This window comes from Hyperolius riggenbachi, chromosome 3 (genome assembly GCF_040937935.1).
Source record: "Hyperolius riggenbachi isolate aHypRig1 chromosome 3, aHypRig1.pri, whole genome shotgun sequence".
In the NCBI taxonomy this organism is placed as follows: Eukaryota; Metazoa; Chordata; class Amphibia; order Anura; family Hyperoliidae; genus Hyperolius; species Hyperolius riggenbachi.
This window is the reverse complement of record NC_090648.1, coordinates 300,172,610-300,195,359: the sequence shown is the minus strand read 5'-3', so window position 1 is coordinate 300,195,359 and position 22,750 is coordinate 300,172,610. Positions and strand designations below refer to the sequence as shown.

Below are 22,750 nucleotides of genomic sequence, written 5' to 3'. Positions count from 1 at the left end.
ATGGGCTAGGTTTATCTTACAGCATAATTAAGAGGTCAATGATGTAAAATTACTGTCAAGTAATAAATGAAAAATGGGTGGGTCAAATCCGGATGCAGAGTATGCACTCCCACATGCTGACAGATGCAGGGCATGTTGGAGCCTCTAATGACCACATGGCTACCTCTCCTCACTGCATCTTGCATCCCTAAATATCTCCAGGCTCACTGTCATGTGACCGCACTAAGCCTGGAGCTCTAGCAGTCAGTTCAGAAGCTGCAGGGCACACACGAAGATTCAAGCAGGTGCAAGGAGAGGTAGCTATGCATTCATCAGCATGCTATAACGCACACTCTGCTTGGGGGGTGGGGCAAACATATATAGATCAGTTGCAGATAAGCACACCCCTTACACTGCACCCAAAATTTGAGTGTAAAAAAGTTGGCTTATCCAGTGTGATTTATGGTATTCTGATTCTTAAAGTGACACTTAAGCCAGGAATATAAAAAACCAGTTTTACTTTCGTGGGGCTTCTACCAGCCCCCTGCAGCCATCCTGTGCTCTCAGTCACTCACGGAGCCTCTAGTCCCCCGCCGCCAGCTAGTGTTTTCACTGACAGGCCCGAGAGGTCTGACCACCAGTATTTTTCTTTGCGTTCCCGTCCGCAATAGCATCCTGCACCTTTGCAGGATGCTATTGAGGACAGGAACATGAAGGATACGCGTGGATAGGCCTTTGCAGGCACAGAAAGCCTGCCGACTCCCTGTCAGCGAAAACAAAACTAGCTGGCGACGGTTGCAGGGGGCTGGTAGAAGCCCCAGGAAAGTAAAAGTGATTTTTTTATTCCTGGCTTAAGTGTCCCTTTAAGCCATTATAGTGACAAATGAATTCTTGTGCTTTAGTCTCCATCTACTGTCGAGACGAGCCCTGGTTCTGTGAAAATTCTATTTGATAAAAATGCTATAAACAAAGAGTGAGTTTCTAGGTTATTGACGCTGCAGTCATTTGCGTCAACTTTCCAATACGCAATGCATAGACCCTGCCACAGCGCTGGAGCAGTCTTGATAGGTTTATCAAAATATGATTGCTTTAGATGGAAAATATAATTCTGTATTAATCATCCTAACTGTGTTGTCAATTATTTTATTCAGGTTTTGTCAATGATATTTGGGAAAAAAAATTATATTTATTATCTTTCATAACTTTAATGTTAGAATAAGTAAGAAATAAAACATATGAACCTGCAGTATTGGCATCAGGCAATGTATCTGTCCTCACAGCATGAGGCTGCTGCTGCTGATAGTACATCTGAATAGGAAGCGGCAATGCCCTCCTTTTCACGCCAGAGACGTGTATATGTGCTTGCCCATTATTGTTGGGATCCTCCACTCGCTTTATATTATGATTGGGAAACACAGTCCTGCAAAGTATTAAGATGAATTAGCAATACAGACAGAATTAACCACTTTTCTACCACAGGTTTTTTCCCCTTCAAAAGCTCTTCCCATTCATTCAATAATAACTTTATCACTAATTATCATACTGAAATGATCTATACATTATTTTTTGCTGTAAAAACTATGCTTTCTTTGGGCAGTACTTTATGCTAAGAATTAAATTATTTTATATGCATTTGACAGGGAAGAAGAAGAAAAATAAAATGAAAAAACATTTCTCAGCTTTCAGCCATTGTAGTTTAAAAATAAAATGTGCCATTGTAGATAAAACAGACACGTTTTATTTGCCCATTTGTCACGGATATTACAGTGTTTAAATTGTGTCCCTAGTACAAAGTATGGCAATAAGATTTTATTTTGGGTTAGGGGTGAAGGAGTTTCAAAAATAATGAAAATGTATTTAATTTTTCTATGGTAAGTGAATAATGGTGTATTTGGAAGTAGTTTTACTTTTTGGCCACAAGATGGTGCTATACTTACTCAGTTTTCTAAAAATAGAAAACAGAACCAAATATTTACATGTGTTTATAGGTGTTTATAACCACTTCGGGCCCGGCCGCCTAACTAACCTTAGGAACCAGGGCATTTTGCGTGGAGGGGGGTGCGCACGTTGGGGGGGGGGGGGGGGGGGCGGGCGGCCGGATCCCCTCTGTGGCTGGCTGGGCTGTCTCCCCCCTGTGTGGCCAGGTGTCCCCCCTGTAGCTGGCAGCCATCACTTACCTTCTAGGCTCCAACGATGAGCCGCAGAAGCCACCTCTTCTCCGGCCGGCATCTCCGCTCCAAATAATGCTCAGGTCGGGTCGCAGCTTGATGACGTCATCAAGCCGGGACCCGGCACTGACGTCAGATGGAACAGAGATGCCGGCCAGAGCAGAGTGGGGCGCCGATCGTCGCTGGAACGGCAGGGAGGTGAGTGGATCCTCTTTTTTTCCCCCCTGCCGCCGCCGCTGTCAGAGTGATATCTACGATCCGACGGCGATTGTAGTGATCACGTGATCAGCAGCCATACGCGATCGTTGCTGATCACTAGGGGGAGATGCCAGCTGTCATATGACAGCTTAATCTCCCCCTTCAGGTGCGCGCAATCGCGTCGGGAGCGGTGGTTTAGCACGGACGTTGAATGAACGTCCGGTCAGAAGGGTACCACCACCTGCCGGACGTTGATTCAAACTGCGGTGGTCCCCAATAGGATAAACAAGGACATAGAAAAGCGTGGCAGAAGTTACTAAGGGCTCTTTCACATTAGGGCAGATTTTCTGCGTTTCAACGCAACGGGTAAAGTTTGCGTTACCCAAAGTAAAATGAAAGTCCATAGACTTTCATTTTAGCTTTCACATATAACGCTGCGTTTTTGTGCATTGCGTTACGACGCACCCAGGCGCAGTTTTTCAGCCGACGCTAGCTTAATGCGTTACAATGTTAGTCAATGTAAAACGCACGATATGTGCGTTTTTAAAACGTTAACGCAGGCAATCAGCCCCAGAATGCAACAGAGGAACAATGTAAAAAGTTGAAAACTAAAAAGAAAAAAAAATTACCTGCGTTTTCCTATGTGCTGTAACGCATTTAAAATGCATTAAAAACGCACACTCACTGCAGTGCAACGCATATCAAAACGCATTAAAACGCATACAACAAAACGTATGCTTTGAGCGTTCCCCAACGCCAGCTCTTATGTGAAAGAGCCCTAGGTTAAACTTCGATAGGGAATGCACACATCTGTACAAAAGAGAACAGACACTGAAAGACCTTCAAAAACCCTGAAGTAAATGACACCTATTCAAATTTGAATTAGATATACTGATACAACATTAATGTATCATCTTAATGGGTGGGGAATAATGTTTTGAAAACTTTAGGGGCAATGTCTTTAAACAGCACAGTAATAATGGCTAAGCATATTATCATCTGCACAATTAGAAGCACTGCATAACAAGCATATGATGCAAATCAAAGGCCAAGTAATGTACATACTTAAAACTATCATTAGTGATGGATTTGTGCAGCAACTTCAGCATAAGAACTGTACCGACACTGCTTGGCTCTCAGCCAAGCAACATGTTCTAATCTATAGAGATAGGTGAGATAGGAGGATGTTCCTGCAACTACAATAGCATTTGGACAAGAGTAATCCCTCCTGCTGCATTGCTGGAGGAGAGGCCAGTTACATCAGGGACAACCTGCATACCATAGACAATTAAAATATAGCACTTCAGCTGAAGAAAATCTTGAGTGTGTACATAACTGCAGACTGCAAGACTTAATGACTGAAAGCAGCATCTAGCTAATGTTTAACCTATATGGATAAACAATATCCCAATTGTGCTTTATAATAAAGCCTTTCTGTGACTGTGTGCCATTGTGAAGCACACCTTCAAAGGAAATTCAGCAATGTAGTTATATAAATAAAGCTCTGTTACAGTCACAGTAAGCTTGCATGGCAGTAGTTTGTTAGTAGGCATTTCTTAACGCGGATCCGAGATGAAAAAGTAACTAAAACAAGTAACTTGTCTATATATCTTATCTAAAGTTTAGATAGTTTACACAGCAAATCTAGCTGCAAACAGCTTACAAAGTTTATGATTATGTATTGCTGTGATACAATGATGGCAGCCATGTTTTGTTTGTCACGCTAGACTGTCGCAAGATGATAGCATCTCCAGCCCTCAGCTCAATCCCCTCTCTTCCTCCCTCCTCCCCTCTGCCTCTGAAATCAATGGCTAGTAACCTCCTCCTGCCCAGACTGAGCTCCCATAAGCCCTTGCTACCTGGGACTGAGTGCCAAGGCTCTCTGAAAAGCTGTGTGCAAGGCATGTTTAGTTTATAGGGAATCAGAGTATTAAAACAAAACAAAAAAAGTATTTGGCTTGAGGAATGCCCTATAAACTATATGAAAGGAACACAATTATGCAATAAGTTCATCTTGGATCCACTTTAACTTAGGGCAGCTTAAACTGTACGTCCTATTTATTCCACTTGCACATGTCAACAAGCGAACACCAGGAATTGCACCTTTTTATTATGTAAACATACACGTGTATACTTAACCACTTTACCCCCATGCGTACAAATTTCTCCATCCCTTTTTCAATCCTTTCACCCCCAGGGACAGAGAAATCCGTACTTTCCACGCTCCCGCCGCTGCCTGCGCTCCCGCTCGCTCTATCGCGCACGCCCGCTCGTAAATACGCCGCCAGCCGCTCGCCCGGAGATCAATGAACAGGAAAATCCATTCCCGTTCGTTGATCTAAGCCCTGCAATGATCCGCTGCTTCTCCGCTAAGCAGCGCGATCGTTGTGAGGAAAAAAAAAAAAAAAACTTTCTCAGCCTCCTAGTACTTCCTGCAAGCGTCCGGAAGGACGCTTGCAGGTTGCATTAAACAAAAAGTTACTGTTGCCATCTTGTGGTGAAATAGTAAAACTACACCCTAAAGCATTTTTTACATACAAATAAATTAGTTTTACACTAAAAATTAACTCCTTACCTCCCACACTCCCCAATTTATTTATTTTTTTTGTAATTTAAAAAAAAAAAATTACAATTAAAAATAGTTACCTTAGGGACTGAACTTTTTAAATATTTATGTCAAGTGGGTATACCACTGTTACTTTATAAACTATGGGCTTGTAATTAGGGATGGACGCAAAAAAATATTGGCGCCAAACATTGTGATAGGGACATAATTTAAACGGTTTTATAACCAGGAGAAATGGGCAAATACATTTCATGGGTTTTAATTACAGTAGCATGCATTATTTGAAAACTATAAAGGCCGAAAACTGAAAAATAAATTTTTTCCTACATTTTTTCCTATTTTCCCATTAAAACACATTTAGAATAAAATAATTCTTGGCATAATGTCCTACCTAAAGAAAGCCTAATTGGTGGTGAAAAAAACAAGATATAGTTCATTTCATTGCGATAAGTAATAATAAAGTTAGACGAATGAATGGAAGGAGCGCTGAAAGGTGAGAATTGCTCTGGTGGTCAAGGGGTAAAACCCCTCAGTTGGGAAGTGGTCAAAACAGAGTTCAAAAGTGCCCACCACACTGAGTGTTAAAGAATTACATTTTTTTATATTAAATAATGCATTTACCTGTGACTAAAGAGACTTAAAACAACAAACATGGAAAATTAAGATACAGAGTACAAAGCGCTCTTTAATCTACAAAGCCAATTTGTACCTTTTCAGTCTACAGCAAATAAAAATAGGCACATATGAAAAATTTCACCATCTTTCAGCAAACTTTAACCACTTCACCACTGAGGGGTTTTACCCCCTGACCACCAGAGCAATTTTCACCTTTCAGCGCTCCTTCCACTCATTCGTCTATAACTTTATTATTACTTATCGCAATGAAATGAACTATATCTTGTTTTTTCCGCCACCAATTAGGCTTTCTTTAGGTGGGACATTATGCCAAGAATTATTTTATTCTAAATGTGTTTTAATGGGAAAATAGGAAGAATGTGGGAAAAAAATTAATTATTTTTCAGCTTTCGGCCATTGTAGTTTTTAAATAATGCATGCTACTGTAATTAAAACCCATGAGATGTATTTGCCCTTTTGTCCCGGTTACAAATAAAATAATATGTTTAAATTATGTCCCTATCACAATGTTTGGCGCCAATATTTTATTTGGAAATAAAGGTGCATTTTTTTCAGTTTTGCGACCATCCCTAATTACAAGCCCATAGTTTATAAAGTAACAGTGTTGTACCCTCCTGACATAAATATTTAAAAAGTTCAGTCCCTAAGGTAACTATGTATTTTTTTTTATTGTACATTTATTTTTTTTAATTACAAAAAAAAAAAAATTGGGAGTGTGGGAGGTAATGAGTTAATTTTTTTGTGTAAAAGTAATTTATTTGTATGTGAAAAATGTGTAGGGTGTAGTTTTACTATTTGGCCACAAGATGGCCACAGTAACTTTCTGTTTTAATGCGACCTCCAAGCGTCCTTCCGGAAGCTTGGAGGAAGTACTTGGAGGCTGGGTAAGTGTGTATCTTCTCACAATGATCGCGCTGCTCATCGGAGAGCAGCAGATCATTGCGGGGCTTAGACCAACGAACGGGAATGGATTTTCCCGTTCATTGATCTCCGGGCGAGCGGGCGGCGGCGTGTTTACTAGCGGCGGGCGGCGTGTTTACGTGCGGGAGCGCGGGCAGCGGCGGGAGTGCGCAAAGTACGGATTTCTCCGTCCCTGGGGGTTAAAGGATGGAAAAAGGGACGGAGAAATCCGTACGGGGCGGGGGTAGAGTGGTTAACAAAACTTCTTGATTCCAAGAACAAGACTATTTTTCTCTAACCCCTAATAGTGCATTAAACAGGGTACAAAAAAAAAAAAACATTCACTAACACAACAACAAAAAAGTAGAGTAGCTGTTTATACCGCAGACATTTGTAGAATCCCGATGAGGTCAGTATTCCACCCCTAGCCAATTTGCTGCACGTTGAAAGGTACTCAGAGTACATTTCTGATCGGGAGACAGAGTTGTCTGGGCTAACTTCAAAATGAGCACTCAGCCTGCAGAAGAGAGAGATGCAAAATGGTCCATGAAGTCTGGCAAGAAATGAATCTGCTCCAACACATGTTCAAAATTCTACTTAGAAAATGTATGTAGGAAACCGTAGGTTTTCCAACCGGATTGCTCACAATGCCACTCCTTGAATATTGTATCATTTAAAGGAAATGTAAGGCAAAAAAACCTGCCCCCCCTACTTACCGGGGGGGGGGGGGGGGGGGGCTGAATGGGGGATGTGGGTGCACTGTTACTGGGATGTGGCCTATTACTAGTGACATGCATGCTGTCCAATAGTCTTATTTGAGAGAAGAGCCTGGCTAATTGTGTTATTTGTACACAGACTCTTTAGAAATAGTCATGTAACATTTTAAAGTTTAATGGACAACAACTACTCTGCTTCTGAGTTCCTCAAACACTTCCTTTGTTCGAGCTATGATACACGTCCACAAGCGTTTAGTATGTGCGATCAGGCTCTGCTGGATTCCTACTCTTTAAATAGGGTCTCTCACATCTGATTGTCATCCCATTGACTGAAAACACCAGACTCTTTTTCCTTCAGGCACCATTTACTTCACCCTCTAAACCCTTCACCCCTCTAACTATTGGTCTGTGTCCGTTCTTTCCTTTTCATCTACTGCATGAACAACATGTTCTGTTGGACCTGGTTATAGCTCTCTATTTTCCTCTGATCAACTTCATTCTGGTTTAAACTCAGGGCATTACACAAAAAATGCCCCTACTAAACTCCATGCATTTTCTCTTTTTATTTTACATTAGCTGCTGTTGAAAAACACATTTATTGTATATGAAAAAACCGTGGCCCCTAAAAGGGGTAAAGACAATCAATGGGAGAGAGGAGTACCCCCCAAAAAAAAAAAAAAACTAAAACAGTTTAAATGATAAGATAGGAGAACCTATACACTACACTTTTTTAAAATAAAATAATGGTTAAGGTAAACTATTCTTACAATTTTAAACAGTTTTTAAAATGTTTCATTCCATCAGGGCTCCTCTTCCCTCCCATTGATTAAAATGGAATCATGGTTAGCCTGTGCTCTGCAATTGTACTAACATCTGCACAAGCGTAATAAGGAATGCATAGGGGTCTAAAATGAATAAAGGTATGCTGTATTACAGCAAAAACATAAAGCAAGACCAATTTTCTGTGCCACTTTGCGGTTTCCTGCTGTTGATGTTTACCATTAAAAGCACCCCTCTTAGTATGGCTCCTTCCTCATTTTTGCCACAGACCCCTTTTCCTCAAGCAAAACTAGGCAGGAAGCACTTTCATACAGTAACTGCAAAGACTGATATATACTGCCAGCGTATAAATGGAAGTAAATATTTTATATGTGCCACATTACAAACACAAATACATCCTCTACATTAATTTAATGTATAAATGTGCCACCACAATCTATTGAAAACCCAACCCCACCTCTCCAAATACAACCACACAACACATTAGCGTTCATTTTGTTTTCAGGATTAGCACTGTATGTGCAGTATGTCTGTGGAGTCTCTGTGTTACTTTCATGTCTACAATTATTCTGATCACCTCTTGCTGTGACAGGGAGAACTGTCTGTTTTGTGCCAACACAGATGTGCATGCCCACAGAGGAAGAATGAACTTTTAAGTAAGCATGACTTTTTTTCCTTGGACTTTTATTTCTTACCTATAAACAACCTGCTTACTTACTGACACACTGCCAAGTCAGTCTGAAGCCATGATTCATAATTGTCAGCAGGGAATCATGGCCGACAGAGGGATCAGTCCTCCCCTCTTCATATCTATGCAACTAAGATGTTTAATCCTGACTGGGCGAGCAGGCGGATAAAAGTCACTAAGGAAGCTGTTCTTTTCTTTTTTTATTTTCAAACAATGTTTTTAACAAAACATTTTTCATGTGCAAATTGTAAATACTTTTAAATGCATATACAACTGTCTCTGAACTATGTCTTTTAATAAACACATTGCTATACCACTGCTAAGGTACATAAGTTGCTGGGGGGGGGGATGGTCGCCCTTCCTGTTTTGTTGTGACTACAGTCTATTACTGCAAATGTAGGACTTGGCCAACAACGCAATGGCCAACAGAACTAACAACTGACACCAGTCATCAGGATGCAGCAGCAATGTTGCACGGGGTTTCTGGAGTGTGTTGCAGGACTTTGTGGGATAGTGTGCAGTGTGGGCAACACTTGAAGCCAAAGTGGCTGTAGTCTAGAGGATCATTGCAGTCTACCTGGATTGGGAAGGTGTACCCCCTTAATTGGAGGAGTATGCCAAGGACAGCACAGATTTGGTAAATTTGGGATAAGGGACTTTGTTACAATTTGTTGGCTTTGATTCATAAAGAGCAACTGTCGGGCGTAAAATCGAAAATCAATTCTTTATTTTTATCTGGTAAACAAGTAATAGGGGAACCAGAAGAGAAGCTGAAGGTTGGCACTACAGTGGCATAACATACGTTTCTCTGTGTGTAGAACATGCAGTGAATGGGAAAGAATTTCAAGCACACCTCTTCTCAAGAACCTCTTCAGCGTGCTCTAGCTATTGAGTATGAATGGAGGTAAATGAGGATGGAAGGAAAGCTGGCACTGCAGCAAGTGTTCAATTTATTGCTTCAGGTATCATAAAAGTGCAAATAGTACAACAGTGGTAAAAGCTGCAATTGATGGTGCACATACCAAGTGAGAGGAGGCGTTGATAGTGGTGGGAGCAGGGCACAGGATGCCTGACGGCCGTTTCGCGCCAAACAGCGCTTCTACGGAGGCTACCAATGTCTTATGGACCAAAATATGCTTTAGGCAGACATTACAAATGTATATTCATTTTGTAACTTAAATACAGTTATTTCATTAAAAAAAAAGAAAAAAACACAACGACCACAAATTAGATGTTGCATGATTTTGGTTTTGAAGAAATGGTTTACACATACCACTGACAACCAAACTTCTCACTGTCTATTTCTACTATTCCAGGTGGTACACCATGTGTTGGGGCAGGTCTGGAAGCTAGAAAAGGAAAAAAAATATAAATATAAAACTATAGATTACAACACTGAAAAGTTCACTACAAAAAAAGTTTTGGGCATATACTGTAATAGTTACCTGGAACAGGGCTTGGATTAACTGCTGGAGGCACATGTTCCACAGTTTGAGGGCGGATTTCTGATACTACTTGATGGTTGGAGCTTTGGTGCTCGATAAGTTTTACTGCTGTAAGTGCATCAGCGCCAAACATTTGTATGTCCATAGAAATAAGACACACCAGGGTATCTGAAATGATGAGCACAAATTGAAGACAGGCAATTCAGAATTAAAAGTACACGCCTATAAGCCTTGAATACCTAGAGTTTTGCTATAAAAAAAAAAAAAAACAGAAAACACCTACCCTGCTCTCGGTTTCATTCTTCACTGCTCAGCTTGTTTGATATCAGCCCTGATAAAATCCCTACTGAGCATTTAGTCTGTCTTTGCTGATATATATGGTAAAATACAGGAGGGTGCTTCGTCTATGGTTCACTTTTAAGAAATTAGCCTAAACCCCAGTTCTCACACTTTTCCCCCGCATGCAAACGTAGGGTAAATGGCGCAATCGTAACTAGTTGAAATTACTGCTTGCGCGTATGCATGATCGCGGTGGAAGCGCAGTGGAAATGGGCCCTTACAGTCCGAAGAGTCTCATATTCTGAAAAATATGGTATTTAAATGTTGACGTCTAAACTACATCTGCTTGAATGTGAAGACAAAACAAGTAATACAGTATAATCTTGTTACAGTAAACTCCAAGGGACCAACAAAAGTGGTTTATTATATCATAAATTGACCTAGAAATGACCCAGCATGCCCTGGTACATTCTCTTCTGCAAAGGGACAACTTTGTCATCCCCTTGGAGGTACAGTACAACAACTTGCACATTTGGAGGACTGCAAGGTTCAGTATACAGGCACTTCTCAAAAAATTAGCATATTGTGATAAAGTTCATTATTTTCTGTAATGTACTGATAAACATTAGACTTTCATATATTTTAGATTCATTACGCACAACTGAAGTAGTTCAAGCCTTTTATTGTTTTAATAGTGATGATTTTGGCATACAGCTCATGAAAACCCCAAATTCCTATCTCAAAAAATTAGCATATCATGAAAAGGTTCTCTTAACGAGCTATTAACCTAATCTGAATCAACTAACTCTTAACATCTGCAAAAGATTCCGAAGACTTTTAAAAACTCCCAGCCTGGTTCATTACTCAAAACCGTAATCATGGGTAAGACTGCCGACCTGACTGCTGTCCAGAAGGCCATCATTGACACCCTCAAGCAAGAGGGTAAGACACAGAAAGAAATTTCTGAACGAATAGTTCCCAGAGTGCTGTATCAAGGCACCTCAGTGGGAAGTGTGTGGGAAGGAAAAAAAGTGTGGCAGAAAACGCTGCACAATGAGAAGAGGTGACCGGACCCTGAGGAAGATTGTGGAGAAGGACTGATTCCAGACCTTGGGGGACCTGCGAAGCAGTGGACTGAGTCTGGAGTAGAAACCACCAGAGCCACAGTGTGCAGGAAATGCCGCATTTCCCAGGTCAAGCCACTTTTGAACCAGAAACAGCGCAGAAGCGCCTCACCTGGGCTACAGAGAAGCAGCACTGGACTCCATAGTTACATTGTATTACACAGGGCGACTTTTTCTGCTGAATGGAGCTGCTGACACTGGGGAAAGTGTCGCCCTGTGTAATACAAGTAACTATGGAAAGATGGATATCATTTTAAAGCTCTCTTTCTCCTCTTTCTGGCGACACCTAAATCATCGCCCTACGCCTTTTAGTTTTCTCTATTTTCGCGATTGAAATCGCGGCCGCAGCAATTTCAATCGCAAAAATAGCGAAAACTAAAAGGTGTAGTGCGGCGGTTTATATATCATTGGAAAGAGGAGAAAGAGAGCTTTAAAATGATATACATCTTTCCATAGTTTCTGCACTGCTCGGAGTCCCTTTAAGCTCATCCAGAGTGTTGGGTCTTGCGTCTCTCAACTTTCTCTTCACAATATCCCACAGGTTCTCTATGGTGTTGAGGTCAGGAGAGTTGGCAGGCCAATTGAGCACAGTAATACCATGGTCTGTAAACCATTTACCAGTGGTTTTGGCACTGTGAGCAGGTGCCAGGTCGTGCTGGAAAATGAAATCTTCATCTCCATAAAGCTTTTCAGCAGATGGAAGCACGAACCCACTTTTGAACCAGAAACAGCGGTAGAAGCCCCTGACCTGGGCTACAGAGGAGCAGCACTCGACTGTTGCTCAGTGGTCCAAAGTACTTTTTTCTGTCTGGAGGAAGACTGGGGAGAGGGAAATGCCAAAAGTCCAGTGTCAAGTACCCACAGTCAGTGATGGTCTGGGGTGCCATGTCAGCTGCTGGTGTTGGACCACTGTGTTTTATCAAGGGCAGGGTCAATGCAGCTAGCTATCAGGAGATTTTAGAAAAATCTGCTGGAAAGCTTTATGGAGATGAAGATTTCATTTTTCAGCACGACCTGGCACCTGCTCACAGTGCCAAAACCACTGGTAAATGGTTTACTGACCATGGTATTACTGTGCTCAATTGGCCTGCCAACTCTCCTGACCTGAACCCCATAGAGAATCTGTGGGATATTGTGAAGAGAAAGTTGAGAGACGCAAGACCCAACACTCTGGATGAGCTTAAGGCCACTATCGAAGCATCCTGGGCCTCCATAACACCTGAGCAGTGCCACAGGCTGATTGCCTCCTTGCCACGCCACATTGAAGCAGTCATTTGCCAAAGGATTCCCGACCAAGTATTGAGTGCACAACTGAACATAATTATTTGAAGGTTGGCCTTTTTTTTGTTTTAAAAACACTTCTTTTATTGGTAGGATGAAATATGCAAATTTTTTGAGATAGGAATTTTGGGTTTTCATGAGCTGTATGCCAAAATCATCAATATTAAAACAATAAAAGGCTTGAACTACTTTAGTTGTGTGCAATGCATCTAAAATATATGAAAGTCTAATGTTTATGAGTACATTACAGAAAATAATGAACTTTATCACAATATGCTAATTTTTTGAGACGGACCTGTACCTTAGGGCTGCATAGCCAGGCTGGACATATTGCTGGTACAGTATCCTGGGCTCCTTGAAAATTGCAGCCGTCACTGAATAGAGGCAGCCACTCACAATACCCGAACACAGTGAATCCAGCGCAGGATACTTGGGCGCAGCCAGCGTCACCATAGGCCTTAATAGGAATTACGGCTATAGCAGCGCACAGGGAGTAACTTCGGCGCCGTCAGAAGACGGAGCTGAAGTTACTTTTAAAAAACAATAATTCGGCCTCCAGCAATTGCTGGAAGCCAAATTATTTAACCACTTTACCCCCCGCGGTACAAATTTCTCCGTCCCTCCCCCCCCCCCCCCCCCCCTAAAAAAACCCAAGGGACGGAGAAATCCGTACCTCCCGCGCTACCGCCGCTCGTGCACGCCGCTGCCCGCTCGCCCGGAGATCAATGAACAGGAAAATCCATTCCCGTTCGTTGATCTAAGCCCCTAAAATGATCTGTGATTTTTCCAGCCTCGTACTGCTTCCTGTAAGCGTCCTTTCCAAATAAAATATTGGCGCCAAACATTGTGATAGGGACATAATTTTAAACTGTTTTATAACCGGGAGAAATGGGCAAATACATTTCATGGGTTTTAATTACAGTAGCATGCATTATTTAAAAACTATAATGGCCAAAAACTGAAAAATAATTTTTTCCAACTTTCCCATTAAAACACATTTAGAATAAAATAATTCTTGGCATAATGTCCCACCTAAAGAAAGCCTAATTGGTGGCGAAAAAAAACAAGATATAGTTAATTTCATTGCGATAAGTAATAATAAAGTTATAGACGAATGAATGGAAGGAGCGCTGAAAGGTGAAAATTGCTCTGGTGTTCAAGGGGTAAAACCCTTCAGTGGTGAAGTGGTCAATTCCCCCACTATCCATGGCGGCCTGGAGGGGGAATAGTATTTAAAGGATACCTGAACTGAAATGTGACATAATGAGATAGACGTGTATGTACAGTGCCTAGCACACAAATAAATTTCTTATCCGTGAGGGCCACACTGTAGTCACTTCCTGTCTGAGTCAGGACTGAGTCAGCCACTTGCATACCTTACATTTAACTCTTTCAGGCAGAGAAAGAAAAAAAGGAACACAGCATAGTTATTTTTGTGTTAGGCACTGTACATAAACATGTCTATCTCATTATGTCACATTTCAGTTTGGGTATCCTTTAACACAGCCAGGACTTGTGCAGTAGCCGGATCAGCCATATACCGGCTGTATCCTGCGCCCAAGTCTCCCGCACCGATTCCTCTCATACGCCCAATACCTTGGTGGGGGGACTTGCAGAATGTGTCCTACAAAACTTTCTGCTCACATTTAAGTAAATCATGAAGCCTCTCTTCAAAATGCAGCAAATCCTAGAAAGCCACTCACATCTGTAATGCAAGTGGCTCTGATACTTAGCTCTCTCCTCTCCACTCTCAGTTTTGTAACGACTAGGCCCGCTCTGATCTGCACTACAAATGAAAGTAGCCCAGACTGCACGCCACACGCTATCAGGAGCGCCATCACTAACAAGGGAAGTGATACCCAGGAGTGTGTACAATCCCGTGGGAGGACAGTGACAATACTTTTATCGATGATTGCAAAGTGAAAGTGGTAACACTGCATCCTCGTGTTTATGTTCACATTATTCCTCATTTTTCCCCAGGTTGCTCATTTGTACAGCACTGTGCATCCAGCGCCGGTGCCATTCTTGTCTTATAAAATGTTATTATCAGGCATCAACTAAATTGCAACCAGCCTGAAGAGAGCAACCAACCATGGGTTTTACAATGACATATGATGCATGCGCCGCCCACTGTTTACTATATGCAAAGTCAGCATCATGTAGGGGCCAAAAAAACATGTTTACTATAACAGAAGTTTTATTATATCAAGGTTTACTATACCAGGAGTTGCTCCCATAGACATAATGGAGATTGGCCAGGACTTGGAGAGGTAGTTTACTATACCCAAATGTTTACTATATCAAAGTTTATTATAACGAGATTATACTGTACTCCTTTCCTATTACATTGGCTACACATGTTGGACTGCAGTTACCACTGTGTCTTAAATGGATGCCTTGCAGTTTCTGTAGTAGAAAAAGCATTGCAATAGCAATTTTTGTTTTGAAAGTCTTCTTTGTTGGGCTGTGGTCACATGACTGTGCTTCAGGAAACCGCCCAAGATGCATGGTGGGAGCGAAATCCAGTAACAGCTCAAGATCTTTACATCATCTGACTTGGCAGTTTCTTTAGGCATAATCATGTGATCACACAACCAAGAAAATGAAAGCATTGTTTTTTGTTTTTGTTTTTGTTTTACTTACTTTTCAAGCAGTACCAATTTTATGCTAAAGGGAGGATTGTTTTAAGACAGTGTCAATCTCAAATACAAGGTGGGCCGAAATTGAACAATGGGACCAAGTCGTGGGCCAACCATAAGGTCTAGTGGTCACCTCCCTCCCTTATTAAGTCCCCTGGTGTCTAATGACCTCCTCCCTCCCCTATAAAACTCCCTGGGGTCTATGGGCTGCCTCCCTCCCCTATTAAGTTCCCTGATGTCTAGTGGCCCTCCTCCCTCCCCTATACAGTTCTCTGATGTCTAGTGACACCCTCCCTCCCTATACAGTTCCCTGGTGTCTATTGCTCTTCCACTCCCTACCCCATATGGCTTCCCTGGTGATGTAAGGTGTCACCGCCAATGTAGCTTCACTGGTGGTCAAGAGTGGGCCAAACAAAGTAAAGTAGGGAACCCACTTGCGGGCCAAATGTGATGGCTCTTCGGACCAGATTTTGCTCTTGGCAGTTTGACATGTACTATTATTTAAGACAATATAGAGTTACTACATTTTCCCTTTCAGGTGCGACTGCAAGCAATATTAACAATTCAGTAAAACAAATGCATCTAGGCAAACAAGCTATAAACAATTTCAAATTGTGATCATTTTTCAGTTGCTGTAATGGGAAAGCCTAAAATTTTCATCACTCTGAATTAAATAAATCACTTTCAAAGTGATCAAATGTTTGTTTTAGATATTTATTTGTGAGAAATCATAAACTGACCACACAAAACAATTACTTTCAAAGCTATCGATATGCTATAAACATTAGTCAACAAATAATTACATACATTATTTTAGCTCAGCTTTTTACAGCTGTTAAAACATTTAAAGAGTACTTGAGGCCAATAAACAGGCCCTGTCTAAATTATGTTGTTGGCTTAAATACTCACCAGTCCTGCCCTCTTCCCTCCAGGTAGGTGATCGCTCTGCCTTCCATTCGGATTTGGGACACAACATTTTTTACTGAACACTGAGACTCTGGCCACACCCACCTGCATGGCCACGGCCCGCCTCCAGCTTGGCAGCCGTGGCCTGATCGGTGGCTGCCGAGTTGGGGGCAGGCTGTAGCCATGCAGGCAGAGTTGCATCTCCTGTACCCAGATAACATTGGTTCAGGTATGTATTTAGCTCCGCGACACCCTCCATACATCCATCCTTATTCGGAGGCTCTGTAATTTTGGCTACAAGTACGCTTTTTAAGTGTACAGAAAAGCAACTTATGCACAATATGTAAAGTATTTCTCACCTATGCTCCTTTCTACATTTGCTATTTTCACACAGGCCACTTCTCCCAGTTCTGTAAGCATGTAGAGCACCTCAAGAGTAGAGATAACAAGCAACACATCCGGCAGTGAAAGATGACATATGATTTCCTTATAGCTGTCTTGATCCACATACTCACAAATAAGAACACCATTATCTTCAGCTTTACATAAGTTTCCCAAGATTTCCATCCCTGATAAATTAAACATGGTAAAACAGAGTGAAGATCAGGTAACAATGAGAGAAATTTCTTTTTTTTTTCCCTAGCAATTCAGCAAAACACTTACCCCTCATTTTTAAGAACCTGTCCCTTGACATTAGACATTTTGTAATAGTGTGAAACATTAGGTGAGTGGTTTTGAAGTCAACAGGATCTAGCTGAAGCTGCAGCAGAGAGATCAAGATGTTACACTTACATAAAATAAAAGACCAAAATGGCAATAGCTGACAAAAGGAAAAGTAGGAGCAAATAAGAGCAAAGTGAACATTGGTACTTGCTGATAACCACCTCTGTAAGCAAAGTGCCTCCAAACTCAAACCACATTTTACAAAGATGGAGCAACCTCTCTTTACCTAAGCAATGTTAATTTTTCACTCCATGTAACTCTACATAGATCCAAAAAAGGGATACGTGGCCTTTCCTTTTTACATTGGGATCAAACTGGCCTAGTCTTTTTTGTTTCTAAGGCTAGGCATCTTTTCCACAGCTGCTATACAGTCAATGCCCCAATCCTGTCCCAAGTCCCAAACGTGGTACATAAATGATAAGCATAGTCTGCCAGGCTGTAGGGGTTACAATTTCTGCTTGATTAATACACTTTGTTGCTCTCGCAGGAGTCACAAAGAAAAGTGTGGGAATCTCTCTTAAAACTTCCAAGAGTGAGGACAGGTTATTTTTTTTTTCTTTTAGATTAAATATTAATTAGTGAGCATAAATCTCAAAAGGGGCAAAGACAGCATTCACAAATTGAGAACAGTTCTTAAAGCGGATCCGAGATGAAAAACTAACTATAACAAGTAACTTGTCTATATATCTTAGCTAAAGTTTAGATAGTTTACACAGCAAATCTAGCTGCAAACAGCTTTAATAGACTAAGAATATTTCTTCCTGTGATACAATGACAGCAGCCATGTTGTTTGTAAACATTACACAGAGGCAGGCTTATCTGCATCTTGAGCATAGAAAACTAATCCCCCATCCTCCCCTCTGCCTCTGAAATCTCTGGCTAGTAATACCTCCCCCTCCTCCTGCACAGACTGAGCTCCCATGAGCCCTTGCTACTGTCTGAAAGTGCCTTGGCTCTCTAAAAACCTGTGGGAGTGGTTTATTTAGTTTATAGGGAATTAGAGCATTAAAAGAAAAACAAAAAAGTATTTGGCTTGAGGAATGCCCTATAAACAATAGGAAAGGAACTAAATTATGCAATGAGTAAAAGTTTATCTCGGATCCACTTTAAGCTCTTATCGCACACTAAACCTGAGAATAAGTACCGTTTATTACGGCGTATAAGACGACTCCCCAACTTTCCAGCTAAAATATAAAGTTTGGGATATACTCGCTGTATAAGACTACCCCTCTTCCAACACACACCAAATAAAAATGTTAAAAAAATCATATACTGGTGCCGTACTGTATGTGGTACCAAGTATATAACACTATACAGGGGATTGACTGGTTGGATTGGTTAACTCTCCCTCTCTCCCTAAGCAGATTGGTCAGCTCTCCCTGTTTATCAGAGCGGTATGGAAGAATAGACGGCACTGTGCCCATTAAACACGCCTCTTTCACCCTTCTGGCTCGCCCTTGTATCCTATTTACCCCCTTCTCTGCCTCTCAGATCTCACAAGCGCACCTGCGCCGCTTCACTACAGTTCTCAGCAGCAAGATCTGAGAGGCAGAAACAGAATAGGGTGTATCACCCGGCATCAATGACACCCGGCGTATAAGACAACCCCCAAGTTTTCAGATGACTTTCAAGGGTTAAAAAGTCTTACACGCCAGAACATACAGTATTTGGCTGTAAAGATTTTATTGCAGGTATATGTAGGTATATATGTATTGACCTCACGGTGTAGCGGGATATCCTCTTTCTACAAATTGCCTGATCATAGATTTCCTGCTCCTGTATGGATGGTCGTTTGCATGAAGCTTTCTTTCTATGTGTCCAAAGATGTCACAATAAAAATTGGACTTTTAATCGACCTCATGGTGTAGCAGGATATCCTCTTTACAAAGTTAAGCTTTTTGCACACTTAAGGCCTCAATTCACTAAGCTTTATCAAACACTTTATCAAACGTTTGATAATTTACCTCGTGGGTAAAATCTAATTTTGAATTCACTAAGGTGTTATATATTTATCGAATGTTTTATCAATAAAACGTTCAAGAAATATATAACACCTTAGTGAATTCAAAATTTGATTTTACCCATGAGGTAAATTATCAAACGTTTGATAAAGTGTTTGATAAAGCTTAGTGAATTGAGGCCATAGTCTGAGAATAAGTATTTGGCTGTAAAGGTGTTATTGCATATAAAGTAGAATCTTGTTATAGTAAACTGGATATAGTAAACTCAGTCCTCAGGTCCCAGCAAATGCATCTGTATAAATATACAATGTATGACCAATTCTGATATAGTAAACTTCTAAAATAGTAAACTACTTTTTCTAGTCCCTTAGAGTTTACTATAAAGGGATTCTACTGTATATGTATATATTGTAGGCACTAAAATATTTAGGGTCACAAAAAATTATTTCACACCCCTGACAAAAGGTGTGGCACTTAATACTTCTTTCCCACATGCCCACCACAAACTCAGACATGATTTCATGTGGTTCATTTCCAACAAGGTAGGCAGAATTCTGTAGTAATTTGGATATGCAAGATACATACATTATCCCAAAGTACTGTAAGTTTTGGTCAAAAGTCCTGGCACTGACACACATAAGGAGTGGTCTATGACTGCTCAACGAGGAACTTTACTGAACATAATTAATAAATTTGCTTCATATTAATTTATAATTTAGTCAAGGTCTGCCTGTTGTAAAATCTTTCCCGAACCGGATTTACATTCATTAATTTATCACACATGGTGAGATCTTTACTGCTGGCAAGGTCCACCACTGTAGAACGTTTGTTTGCTGTGGAGTGAGCAGAACCAAAACCATGTTTCTCATGGTGCACTGGGAGGAGAAGGTTTCATGACGTCATAGCCGAAGCTAAGCATCACTAAGACGGTGGGGGTAAAATACCAATATACAGCGATATATGACTAAAAGAAGTGTATCTGATGCTAAAACCAAGATTCATAACGTAAAAGTGGGTTTCCTGAATGAGTTGCTACATTCTACTATGGGTCACTGTGGTGCCTCTTTAAGAGACGTGACAAACTCCATTAACCTTCCCAGCGTTCAATTTCCCCAGGATTTCTGTGCAAACAGTGATAACATTTATTTTTAAAACTTTTTTTTTCCTGTAACTTGCCAAAATGTGTCAAGCAATGGTCTAGTATACAGTGCAGGAGAGTATTGATGTGTATGCATGTTTATACTGTTCACAGCATGTTTTTTTGAACGGACATTTCTGTCCATACCGCTAGGGAGGTTAAAGCATCCTAATCCATGGTTCATTTCTAAGGAGTCTCTAGGAAAGACCAAGTCATTTAACTCTTTGTTCCACATGAAAACTTGTATTATTGTTAGGAAACATTGTATATGGTAGGTAATTAGCACATTTACGTAGCTAGGAAACATAAAGGAGAAATGTCAGAGCACAATAAAATTACATTTTCGGGGAAGTTAAAGCGGAACTGTAGATTCAAATTAAACACATTGTTTCACTTACCTGGGGCTTCTGCAAGCCCCCAGCAGCTGTCCTGTCCCGCGCCGAGTCTCCATTCCCCCGCCGCCCCTCCGTTCTGTACCTCGACTTGTAAGTCGAGGCCAGCGCAGCCCTGCCAAGTGTATCATTTCTTTGCAGAAGAGGGAAACCGAGAGCCCAATATAGTGTAGCAAGTACTGCAAAAATGGATATATGTAAAGAGTACAATATATACTCACAAGACAGGGTTAAATCCAGGCAATTAACCTCCCTGGCGGTTAATTTTTTTTGCCAAATTGGCAAAAAAACTTTTTTTTTTAATTTTTTTTTTTTGTTTCATGTAAAGCTACCAGAGTGGTAGCTACATGAACCACCACTAGAGGGCGCATGTGTCCCTCTAGTGCGATCGTCGCCGGCATCTATAGCAAACAGGGGACCGCGTGTACAACGCGTTCCCCTGTTTGGCTTCTCCTGTCGCCATGGCGACGATCGGGATGACGTCATGGACGTCAGCCGACGTCCTGACGTCAGACACCTCCGATCCAGCCCATAGCGCTGCCCGGAACTCATTGGTCCGGGCAGCGCAGGGCTCTGGCGGGGGGGGGGGCCTCTTTCGCCGCTGCGTGCGGCCGATCGCCGCAGAGCGGCGGCGATCAAGCTGTGCGCGCGGCTAGCAAAGTGCTGGCTGCGCGCACAGCAATTTACAGAATAAAAATCGCCCCACCAGGGGCTGAGATCTCCCCGTGCGCGGCATAGCCCCCGCCAGGGAGGTTAAGGTATAGGCAGGTGAGGAGATTATCCTGTTCCCACTCAGGAATAGGAAGTCGCTCTCTGTAGACTGGAAAAAGGGGGTATCCCCCTCCACCAAGGGTGGATAATTAATATTATGTAGAAAGAACAGAGGCGCCAGCAGGATAAAATCAGGTAATAAAACGTTTAAAAGTGCTTTGGAGGCAGCGGTGGACTTGCCTCCTGTAAACAGACACTATAAACTATCAGTTCAAATCCAAATAAATGTTATTGGCATACTCCAAGGTGGTCACAGCGCGTTTCACAGGTGTAAACCTGCTTCCTCAGGCAACGTGACCTGATTTTATCCTGCTGGTGCCTCTGTTCTTTCTACATAGTATACTTTCTTTGCGTTCCCCTCTGCAATAGCGGGGAACGCGAAGAAAGCATACGCGTGGCCAGAGCCACGCAGGCCCAGTGGCGAAACCGAAAGTAGCTGGAGGCGGGAGAACGGAGGCTCGTCGAGGAGCGGCGCGGGACAGGACGGCTGCTGGGGGGCTTGGGGAAGCCCCAGGTAAGTGAAACAACATGTTTAATTTGAATCTACAGTTCCACTTTAACTGCATAAGTATAACTTATTATAAAATGGCAAATCAGTATTCTGTTCCTTACCTCTGCTGCAATATTTCCCAATGTATCAAGACCCAATTGTCGCAGAGAAATAAAGTGACTATGAGCAGACAGTAACAAGAAACGAAGACAAGTCCGATTAGCTGCCAAAAGTTTTACATTGCTTTCCTCGAATGAAAGATTTCGCAAAATAACTGCTATTTGGAGAACACGCTGTCCTTCAATATCATTTATGCCCAGTTTCCGAGGAGGGTGAAATACTGAGTCCCACAAAGACTCCGGAGATGTACCTTCTACAAATAAAAAACAAACAAAAACAATATATGTATATACTGAATCAATAGCTCAGATACACATTAGCAGTCAGCTTTTCATAAAGATATATCATAAATAATCAGATCCACCCCCCCTCACCCCCAACAAATAGAGACACATTAAAAATGTCATTTTTATACTAAAATCCAGAGCTTGGTGCAGGAAATGTGGAGAATTATCTGCAAAAGTCTCACCATCTGCTAGAAGAGTTAGTCCTCCCAGGATAGACATGACAAGACCAGGAGAATTGCAAGAGAGCCATGGAATAGGTGAGTTAGCTACCAGAAATTTTCCCTCGCTCCCTAGGCCAAGCTCAGCATGGGCAATGGGGAACTGAAGCACCCCATGAGAGAAATGTATGTTTGTGCTAACAATGGAACACTGCAGATTAGGGCTAAAAGGGTGGGACGTTAAAGTGGACATGAACTCAGAACTTCCCCTCTGCTCTAAAAGATAAGCATTAGCATAACAACATTTAAAGAAAAACATTTGTTACATCTAATACAAATTCTGCAACAAATCTGCAGGGTGTCTACTTCCTGCTTTCATGGAAGCAGACAAAGGGTTAACATTCT

The 22,750-nt window shown here is 41.6% G+C and overlaps 1 protein-coding gene across 2 annotated transcripts in view; it reads right to left on the bottom strand.

The window, feature by feature from the left end:
* The window catches only part of ARID2 (AT-rich interaction domain 2), a 157,422-nt gene that overhangs the window by 41,683 nt on the left and 92,989 nt on the right, over positions 1–22,750 (bottom strand). For both annotated transcript variants that reach the window (XM_068276588.1, XM_068276590.1), the window contains exons 8-14: positions 21,903–22,153; positions 16,969–17,065; positions 16,665–16,874; positions 10,077–10,244; positions 9,905–9,980; positions 6,830–6,964; positions 1,221–1,399 (exon numbers count right to left, since the gene is read on the bottom strand). In XM_068276588.1, coding sequence (XP_068132689.1) covers positions 1,221–1,399; positions 6,830–6,964; positions 9,905–9,980; positions 10,077–10,244; positions 16,665–16,874; positions 16,969–17,065; positions 21,903–22,153 — 1,116 coding nt within the window. The remainder of the gene's footprint in view (positions 1–1,220; positions 1,400–6,829; positions 6,965–9,904; positions 9,981–10,076; positions 10,245–16,664; positions 16,875–16,968; positions 17,066–21,902; positions 22,154–22,750) is intronic.